The sequence below is a fragment of the Pyrus communis genome, chromosome 6 (genome assembly GCF_963583255.1).
Source record: "Pyrus communis chromosome 6, drPyrComm1.1, whole genome shotgun sequence".
In the NCBI taxonomy this organism is placed as follows: domain Eukaryota; kingdom Viridiplantae; phylum Streptophyta; class Magnoliopsida; order Rosales; family Rosaceae; genus Pyrus; species Pyrus communis.
In genome coordinates this window covers 21,518,338-21,528,361 of record NC_084808.1, presented here as the reverse complement: position 1 = coordinate 21,528,361, position 10,024 = coordinate 21,518,338, and the positions used below count along the sequence as shown (strand labels likewise).

The 10,024-nt window shown below is 38.6% G+C and overlaps 2 protein-coding genes across 2 annotated transcripts; both read right to left on the bottom strand.

Moving 5' to 3' along the window:
* Positions 1-1,049: 1,049 nt before the first annotated feature.
* On the bottom strand, positions 1,050-3,521 carry LOC137737887 (protein TRIGALACTOSYLDIACYLGLYCEROL 4, chloroplastic-like). Its single transcript, XM_068477460.1, has 5 exons — positions 3,181-3,521; positions 2,842-3,094; positions 2,399-2,753; positions 1,588-1,928; positions 1,050-1,352 (listed from the first exon to the last, which is right to left on the bottom strand). Exons 1-5 carry the CDS (start codon positions 3,441-3,443, stop codon positions 1,155-1,157), a joined length of 1,410 nt encoding a protein of 469 aa, XP_068333561.1. The 5' UTR covers positions 3,444-3,521; the 3' UTR covers positions 1,050-1,154.
* A 361-nt stretch (positions 3,522-3,882) lies between these two features.
* LOC137737698 (uncharacterized) lies at positions 3,883-9,429 on the bottom strand. Its single transcript, XM_068477242.1, has 17 exons — positions 8,880-9,429; positions 8,664-8,761; positions 8,310-8,429; positions 8,031-8,120; positions 7,804-7,919; positions 7,423-7,522; positions 7,249-7,320; positions 7,120-7,167; positions 6,953-7,030; positions 6,748-6,867; positions 6,476-6,581; positions 5,640-5,803; positions 5,232-5,366; positions 4,938-5,068; positions 4,781-4,843; positions 4,587-4,665; positions 3,883-4,256 (listed from the first exon to the last, which is right to left on the bottom strand). The coding sequence occupies exons 1-17, from the start codon at positions 9,181-9,183 to the stop codon at positions 4,173-4,175; spliced, it is 1,908 nt and encodes a 635-aa protein (XP_068333343.1). The 5' UTR covers positions 9,184-9,429; the 3' UTR covers positions 3,883-4,172.
* Positions 9,430-10,024: the final 595 nt, after the last annotated feature.

The window sequence follows — 10,024 nt, the reverse complement described above, 5'->3', positions numbered from 1 at the left end:
AAATTAAAAAATTAATGAGGAGGATTATATTAACATAAACCTTCACATCTCTGTTGCTAATTACTAATTACATCCCACACGGATCTAACGTGGTTGATCATCGTATTGCACATCATGAACACCAATGTCTGTATACACCATGATTTTGTGTCGTTTACGGATAAAACATATTTTATTGTAATCCCTAATATAGGGGTCTCTTGTTCCTTAATCCAAGTTGTTTTATTTTTGCATGTGTCGTTATCGATAACGACAAGAAATTACGTACGAGCTTTTTTTTTTTTTTTTTTTCTTTTTTTGTTTTGTGTGGGGAAGGAAAGTGAATACCAAAGGGGGTGGAGAGCTTCACTTCCCTCTATTTTCTCGTGAGTTAGGAAATCATTTCTCAAACCTGAACTTATAAATATGGAATTGGCAAAAGTATTCCATTCTCAAGCTTTTTTGGCACATACCAAACGTAGCTTATGTTGTCGACCAATGGAAGCAAATGTCAAAGTCTTCCCCTTTAAAAAAAGAAAAAATAAAAAATAAATATAGAGCAAGAGTTAACGAACAAGGATCCATTGGAGTTTCGTAAATTTTCAACTTTCTTTGCGACAATGATGGAAATGGAGCAAATAAATTTTCAACTTATTTGGAGGAACAAATGCGGAATGAAAGCTCACTGCCACAATTAGGTGGTCATGGTTAAGTATTGTTAGTAATATGTGAAGGTATTTGTCGGATGAGAGAAAAAAAGTTAAAATTCAAAGAGAAATTGACTAATTATAAAAGTTAAAGTTCAAGGTGAGGGAAGGGGGCAAATTGACAACTTCTTCCAAGCTCGGGAGAAAAATTGGCAATAATTTTTTTTTGGGAATTTTAATGAAACACTTCCAGTACTGTTCATTTTTAACAAAAAAACCACATTTTTACCTTTTCTAGTACTATTTACTTACACCTTTATTTGTCATTTTTCATTAAAACTAAAGTTTTTAAGAATTTTCATCAGTTAGTTAGTTTTTTTTTTTTTTTTTTAATTTATTTTTTTTAACTTTTAACTACCCAACAATACATTTAGAAATGGTGAATAAATTTTTTTTGCAGTAATGGGAGAATCTCCCTCAAAACGATCCAACAGTACAAACCCTATCACTGCACAATACGACATGGTTTTATGTCTCGTAAAAACGAAGCTCTATCATGCATTCCTGGTGCTTTGGGGAATACCAAGCAACAGCTTTGGCTGAACCGAGGACTTGCAGCGCGTATTCAAGAGCAAACACCGGCTCGTCCACGCGTATATTCCAGTCTCGGTTCTTTAGTTCAACTGCAACTCCTGAATCAACCCTGAAACTGACAGGTCCACAAATCTGCAGGAAATGCAGAAATCGTTACGGTTCAGAGATAACATTCATGTCAACACCGTTCAGGTTCAACATCCAAAACAGAAGCAATCCTAGTTACTACGATGGTGCAGCCCAAGTTCAACACAGGAACATACGGTATAAGAACAAGTTATTCAACTTATAAGCTTTTCTGAAATCGCAATTGACGTCAGTTCTGCCAAAGTGGAAGATAGAACTAGTACAAGAGAAGTATAGGTACCTGCTGCTGAAGAGAAAGTGTGGCATTGGGGCAAATGTCCTGAATAGCTTCCAAATTTGGCTGTTGAGAATTGAAATAATCTTGTGCTAGATGTGCTGCACCTGAAAGAAACTTAGAACCAGAAGGAAAATCCAGGCGGGCATGAAAGCGAGAAAGATCTAGGAATAGCTTTTGGAAGTTTCCATGCTGGGCTGTAAATGTTGCTGATGCAAATATATCTGCTAGAAAGGCAGATTTTACTCCAGGAGCCCGAAAACTAAAACCTCTAAAACCCTGAGGATCATCGTCTGCAATTTGTGACCTAACCCAACTATCACCAAACGAGGCAGTCATCACAGCACCTATGTTTGAGAAAATGAAATTGAAAAATATCAATTAGTAAGAGTTGCATGCACCAGTTTGGCATCATAAGCATCCGCAATAAAACTACTCAACCCAACTGACCTTAAACCTAATTGTCATAGGTTTGTAAACAATGAAAATAAGCAAAATTATACTGCAGTTTCTGCACACAAGACACAATCACCCCCTACTCCTCTGTACAGTTAAGAGTACATGCCACTAGACAACTCTGACAAAAATTGTATTCGACAGCGAAGGGCACAGGACTACTTGATCCCAATTTACGAGCAAATATCTAAATTACTAATGCTACAACTGGTGGTTTCTTATAAGTTCCGGAAAAAGATTTCTCTTTTATATACGCCAAAGGGTGTTTAACTAAATTCTTATAGAAAAACTCATCCTCTTCTTCCTTCCCTAATCCTTCCTTATCAACTACCTGCACAATTCAGCAATGGCAGTGCCTTACCAATAATCCCAGAAGCCGAAACATGAGGATTTGAAAGGAATACATCAAATGGTTGGACCATTCTCAACTTCTGAGTATGACTCCTCCAAAGCTCAAAGTTCTTCTTAAAGGAAAATGCACTTGTGACAGACAAACCGGGAAGCAGGGTAACAGGAACTCCATCGCTCTGGCCACTGTCAAACAGCTCGGGTGTCCCTGAATTATGACGTGCACATACACGATAACTGGCCCCGGAATCAGAAGCAACCGAAGCCAGATCAAGTGACATTGAAAATGGCACATCCCAATAGTTTCCGGGCTTGTCAACGAAAAGCCCGGGCCAAACTGCCTCCACTGTCAAATTATGATGAGGAAACTGCAATGTACATGATTATTCACAGCATTACTACAAATTCAGCAACTAGGGCACAAAATTGAGAAATTTCCAAATAAAAAAAAAGTACCTTGTGCTGAAAAAGTGCTTTCTTTCGGGGTTTCTTGTCGTCGCCATAACCGTCCACACCCAAAACCAATGTGTCATCAGCTGTTAGCCAAAACTCAGAACAGAAGGAAAGGGCGTACACGGACTTCTCTCGCAGGTGGGTTCCAATGCTTTGCATCCACGTGGATACAGAGTCCGGCGGCGCCTCCTTCCCACTCTTTTTCACGGCGGAGATGAACCGCTGCAAATTGAACTGACCCAAAAGCGTCCCGAACCTACAGAGAGCTTTTCAATTCGAGAATTAGTGATTCAACTTTGAAAATGCAAAAGGGAAATTGAGGTGGGTTTTGGCGGCGGGTACCAATTTTCGCCAATGGGTAGGGTGAGGACTCGCTGGAGAGTGAAGCCATCAGCGGCGGTGTAGGAAGGGACGAAAATGGAGGCCATGAAGCGCTGCATGAAGTCGATTTGCTTGGGCCGGGATAGCCTGGGGCCTCGGGTGAGGCCCAGAGGAAGTGGGTCGCCGGGAACAGGTCGGACGAGTCCGTCGAGGGTCCTCGGAGTCGACACGTCGAGGTCCCAAAAGCTGCCGTCCATTGCCCATCTCAGCTTCTTCATCTCCATTTCCAGATTGCTTCTTGTTTTCAGCTTCTGCCTTTTCCTCTTAAACCCATTTGATCTTCGACAAGTCGTATAAATTTGGAAACGACAATGCTTCCTGAGGGGATAGGTTCGATTTTTCTACTCCTATTTAACTCTCTCTAATATAAACCCTAATAAATCCTAAAAATCATTTTTTTTCTTAACAAACGATGATATTATTTACATTAAAGAGATGAAGAAATGGATTAAAACTTAAATAAAACAAACTCACCATTATCGTGGTGTCGTGATTCAATAATATAATGTTATGTTCAAACCTCTTTACATGTCATATACAAAAACTGTCACATTACATTATTAAATTGAAATGTGATGTGGTAATGAAATAATTAATCCCTTTCATATGAGTTGTTATCAAACAATGCCACACAGGAGTGAGATATTCGGTTTAATATGTCAATTTGCCTCATTCGCTTGAGCCATGACATAGCTGAATTGATAATGGTTAAATTAGTAAAAATAAGTTAAATAACATTTGTGCAGCAAATCCGTCACTAAAGATAAATGCTCGAGGAGATAAACAAGCTACTCATCATTGGAGAACTTAACAGAGTTAAGGTGAGATGGAAAGCATTATTTGTTTCGTGCTGGATCATCATACAGACCAACACTCGATTTAGGATAATCTAATAAAAATCAATGTGATCAACTTGGTCAACTTGATCAATATTTACAACAAAATTGCAGTTTCTACGACATAAAGTTGACCTCATCGTCCATGGCAGGCCCATTAAACCTCGAACAGTAGTATGAGTACGAATCATGAGCAAGTGTCTGCAGGGATGAAAGGATATAAGTGTTCGTTCAAAGGCTGTAGCCATGAAAACAATAGGGTTGTGTGTGCGTGTAATATATTGCTTATTTGCGTCTTCTTCGAGTTTGTAGGTCTCTCTTTTTACATTGTTATCACGGCATCAGAATTTTGGTTACAAAAAATCCCGAGTTTGAATGCAGAGTGGAGGTACACCCACATGTTCTGTGTCAGCATTTCATCGTGCAGGGTTGCACGAGAAGAAGACAGTTTGGTTCATTCTACAATTTAACCTATGGTGTTTAGTAGTTCACAGAAATCACGATACAAGAAAGCCGTGATAGTTGAGTTACCTGTTCCTGTGATCGGAAATACATGAACGGTGTATAATGTAGGAAATTGGACACCCTGGAGGTATATATATCAGCATACCTGTAAAGATGGAAACGGAATTGAGAGAATCACTGTCAATGAGGACACTCATAATTTCAATTTTAACGTCTGTTCACATTAACGAAAGATTAACATGTCGGAAGAAAGTACATACTTCTCAATTTGCCTCATTAAATGGCTTTTATCCCAGAAACCTGCACGGGAAAGAAATCCCCACCTAATGCACAGCAGGTTCACAAGGTCAACTGTATGTTCACATGACTGAAACATTTTCCACAGATAAACCCTCGAAATGAAAAATCAATTCTTACCTTTTGTTGAAGAGCTCTCCATCTGCTTCTAGCATCGGAGCAATTTTCTGGTCTAGTCTTTGCATAACGATAAGTAGCTTTTGCATGCTTTCTGAGAGTTCTTGATCCTCCAAGTTTGTTGCAGCAAGGGTCTAAAAGTACAGAAAATGTCAGATAAAATTAAGAAGCACTACGTTCCATAACTCTTCGATTAGGCATTCACATTGCTTGCTGAATGCTGATGATTCAAAACAAAACCAATTTAGCTTATAGCTAACTAGAAACATAGGCAAAAATTCATAAGATAAAGCTTACTTGAGCAGGGCGCCCTTTAGTTCGCCTTTGTGAGGCGAGCCGAAGTTGGTTGAAAAGATCCCCTACGACCTCCTTTTGGTTTATAAGATCTACTAGTGCCGCTCTATGACCCCGGCTCTGAATCAAAGCACTATACTGCAGTTTCCAAATTTCATGAAACAAATGGAGACGTTTATCAGCATCCAACAGTTCAAGGATATTAAAATCCCAATTACTAGGACACCAAATTACAAATTTCATTCGCAGGTGTTTGGTCTCTGGAATAACAGAAATATTTATAAAAGGCGGGTTAATTTTGTAGTCTCGATGTTTGTTCTAGGCAGTACTATATTATGAGTTATGCCACATTGTTAGTTTCACTTTCCCTTTATCAACTCTTGCATGTAAAGAGAAATCAACTACACAAACCTCTTCTTCCAATTCTCGGCAAACCAATGCTGTTCGCCATCGCAGATGAACTTTGGATTGACTTACATCTGTGTAGATATGATCACCAACATACAGTATTTCATCTCCATGGATATTTAGGGAATTCTCAACCATCTGAGCACTTCCCCCTGAATACAAGCCCCCTGCAGAAAGAAGACATTTCAATGAGAATGAGATTGTTAATTCAATGTCAACTAAGTATAAATTAATCAAATAATCTGATCCATGCAAAGCACAGACGAATAGTCAGGCGATCCTGGCAAGCTGTGTGCCTTAATACATGCACCCAAATTCTTCTACTATAACCATGAAGATGTGTATCCAATCAGGTATTATCCCTGCACATTCACTGTATTTCTTCTGTGCACATAAAGTTCTTGGAGTTTGGTGGCTGAGATTAGAGCCACAATTGAGTCCCACATTGGAATTGAGCATAATCATCTATTGGTTTATAAGCAGTAATAACACACACACTATTGCCGAGGCCTTTTGTTAAAATCCCATACTCATTTACCTCCCAGGTGGCTAAAGTGGGGGGAAATATCTGCAATACTGACACTCATGTATGTGTGATCAGCTGGTGTGCTTCGACGCAACAAAGTTCACTACAAATTTTGAGTCATGACTACTATATGTCACCAGCCATTTATTCAAGACTAAGAGAAGACATTATTGTCCATACAATCACACGCAATTTTGTTTCCGAAATTGTTTATCCTAGACACATTCAAAGCATGTTCAACAACATTTGCTCAAACAAGTTTAAGATATTCAGTGCTAAACAAGCAGAAGTACTGAAGGTTAGCCATTATCACCTGTTTTAGCCTTGAAGCATGGACGCATGAGGCCCTCACCCGTCACTACCTCGTACATTGGGTGTGACATTTGGAAGAACTCTGGCTTCCTTGCAGAGACTATTACCTGCATATGAGCGTAATAAACAAAAAGTGTAACTCACTGCTGTTTACACCTTGTTACAAATCTGAAGATCATTACTATTTATAATAGACTTCTGTAGCAGAGGCCCAAGAATAATTATTATTCAATGTAGCACGAAGTTAAAACTAGATGGATGAAGTTGACTTACAATGTCAAATAGATCCCTCCAACCCATCTCATTGGGAAGAAATCTGTTGAAGGAATGCTGCATCATTTTGTTTGTGTAATGATAATCTGAGTTCGTAATGAGCAAAAGCTTTTTACCAGCCTAATGCACAAACAAGTCTAAGTAAATTAGGAGTTAAATAATAGCCACATGCTACGCAAAAAAGATGAGATTCAATAAGACAAACCTCTTTTTGATCCAAAAGTGCTAATGGCAATTCTGGATCAGGCTCCACAAACAGTTCAGGCTTAGACATTATCTCGCTCTGCATATATGCCAAAATAAGTTCGTGTTCATGAACCAATATCTGATCTTATCCATTAAACAAATAATAAATATTATAAATATATTAACCTTCAGTTGACCCTCGACATGTGCCCGGAAGAGGGCTCTTCCAACAGCCTGAAATCATGTCAAAAGTTAAAAAGGAGGAAGAAAAAACCAAAAGCCCAAGCTCTGTATAATTGAGGCAGAGCATATTGCCTTATAGAGCCCTTTATAATCAAGTGGACCAATTTCTGCAGCTATGGTTCCATCATCCAATCTGTCAACCATCTGAAAGAATGAAGAGTCAATCTACATAAGTAAAATCAGAGAAATAATAACAACAATGTTTAAAACAGTGATCTAGCAAAGAAAATACCGATAAGGCGATACCTGCATATAAGCCACAGCTTCTGAGACAGAGAACAGTGTATTAAGGAACTCCCATCGAGTTTCCTTCCGGAGGTCCACTAGTTCCCTACCGTACATCTCACTTCAATGAAAGAAAGTTAGGCCACACTACAGAATATACTTTTCCAGAAATAAAATACTAAGAAGATACATGCTGGAAGAACCTAAGCGCCGTATACACAATGTTACAAAGTAATGCATATAATACATATGGACATTCATTTGGAACCTTATTGTTAGTTTTATCAGAATACTGAATTTGTATTTACAGTGTGAGACTAATCATAAATCCATGGGATGACAATAAAAGTGAGTCACATTCTCCACTGTTTCTCGATAATCAGAAAAAGGACCCAAGTGTACCTTACAGCTCGATTAGATAGCATGGTTGTGCCATGCATAGCCCTTTTAACATAACCAAATCGATCAGGCTTCACCAAGTTTCCTTTCTCTTTGTCTATGACAAGGCCTCTAATAACCTATATGAAAAATATAGAACAAAAGTGGAGAAGAAAAATGTAAATCAAAGATCTTATGACTTGCATAAATGTAAATACTCATAAAAATTTCAACTTGTTTAGAGATGATACCAAGTCGGGGTCAAATGCAAGACCGTCAACGGGGAAGCCCACTTTCTTCAAATTTTCCATACAGTAATCATAAGCTCTCCCTTCCCAAGCCTGCAAGACAGAAATTAATGTCAGACAAGACAATCCACAATTCCACCTCCTCCGGCACCAGCACTAACCAGAAATGTAATGGTAACTAATGCATTGAGGTTCCAACACTAGTTATTAGCAAATGCAGAACTATAACATCCGGATGTCACACTTTAGCAGAATTGTCAATTAGAAAATGGTGAAACTTACAATCACATTATAATGCATCAATGTGTAGTCCATATCATATCCAATGGCACTGATTGATCGAAGATTCAATGTGCGGCTACAAAAGATGCCACGAGGCGATTGCCTTGACAAAAAAGGGCTCTGCATATAAAAATTCTACATGGTAAGTTTGATGCACAAGTACCACCGTAAGCAAATGAACAATGTGTTATTCACTGGAACAAGACAACCATAGACAAAAGAAAAGAAAACAAGGTTGTGATTTTAACACTCAGATTGCTAAAAAATACAGAGCGAAAAATCCAAAATCGTTACTCGAAAAACAAAGGAAAGAAATGTATTAAATGAAGCAGGTAAAGAATTAAACAACAGCACCGGAATGCCCAAGTCTCTGAGCAAGTCTCCAGCTTCTTCAGCCTCCACTCTGGCAACTTCCTCAATGGGACCTTTCAAAGTTACATCACCACCAATTCCTACACGGGTTTTCGAAAAAGATCAAAACTTTACACAGCAGGCAATACGTTTGCAGTTTCACAAGTGAGAAAATTGAAAGATTGCACTGGAATTTGGAAAGCGGAATAATAAAGTTACCAAAAGCTTCGAGATGCTCCACCTTGACATTCAAATCCCCTTTGGTTTTCTCTCCCAAGTAATCCACTTCGTACTTGCTCGACGAAGTCACAGAAAACGCCGACTTCTCGTCCACGCTGCCGCCGCCGCCGCCGCTGCTGCACTGGCACTTCATTCCGTGATTCCAGAGCAAGTTTTTGCTGCTGATGAAGTTCTGGGACATGGGTCGGATTCGAACCGGACCTCTGAGATGGTTCATGGCCGCCATTGATGCAGGGGTCTCTCTGAAAACCGAGAACTTCCCCAACGCCTCGGACGTGTACATCACTGAGAGGAGTAGATGAAGAAGAGTGGAATCAGAAAATATCTGAGTATTCTAGTCGCTTTCAACGGCAGTTATAGCGCTAGTGAAAGTGCAGGTTTGTGTTTTTATGGCTTTTGTGGAAGAGATTGATTGGTTTGTCGCTCAGCTGCTGGGACTTATGTCGGGTCTATCGGGCCCCTGTGACCGTCGTGGTGGTGGAACGGTGGTGTTGGTGATAAGATAAGGGCGAATGCTTTTCGTTTTTGATTTGGACAACAAAACGATCGAAAACGCCTTTGAAGGGGGCACTTTTTCCATTTTTATAGGGGACTCGAATTTTATTATTTTTTTTTTTCCAAGTACGTTGATATTTTTACAAACCATGGAAGATAGAGTTTGGCAATATCACACAATAGATAATTTAATGTGTTATCGAATTTTTCATTCACGAGATTCGAATTTAAGATCTCTTATTTCTCGATAAAGATGAATACCAGACCATATTACTGTGTGACTTTAGGAGACCGGAATTTGATCTTGGGTCAACTTCATGTCATAGATTTTTGAATTTGAATTAAAAATAGTTGTTTTCTTTCTCAAATTGTACTTTCTTTGTTATTTGAGGGTCTTTTCGTTAACTCAATGGACTTTGACATCTATTTAATTCAAAATTCTAAAATTACTGGATTGTATTCAATTGGGATTTTGAGAAATTTTAAGCGATTCTTTGAAATTGAATGTGTATTCAATTAGGATTTTAAAGAAGTTTAGTATATTTAATTAGAAATTGATTTTAAAAAATTTGAGAAAGTTGAGGAATTAGAGGAAATTTGAGAGATTTCGTAATGTATTTTAAGTATCC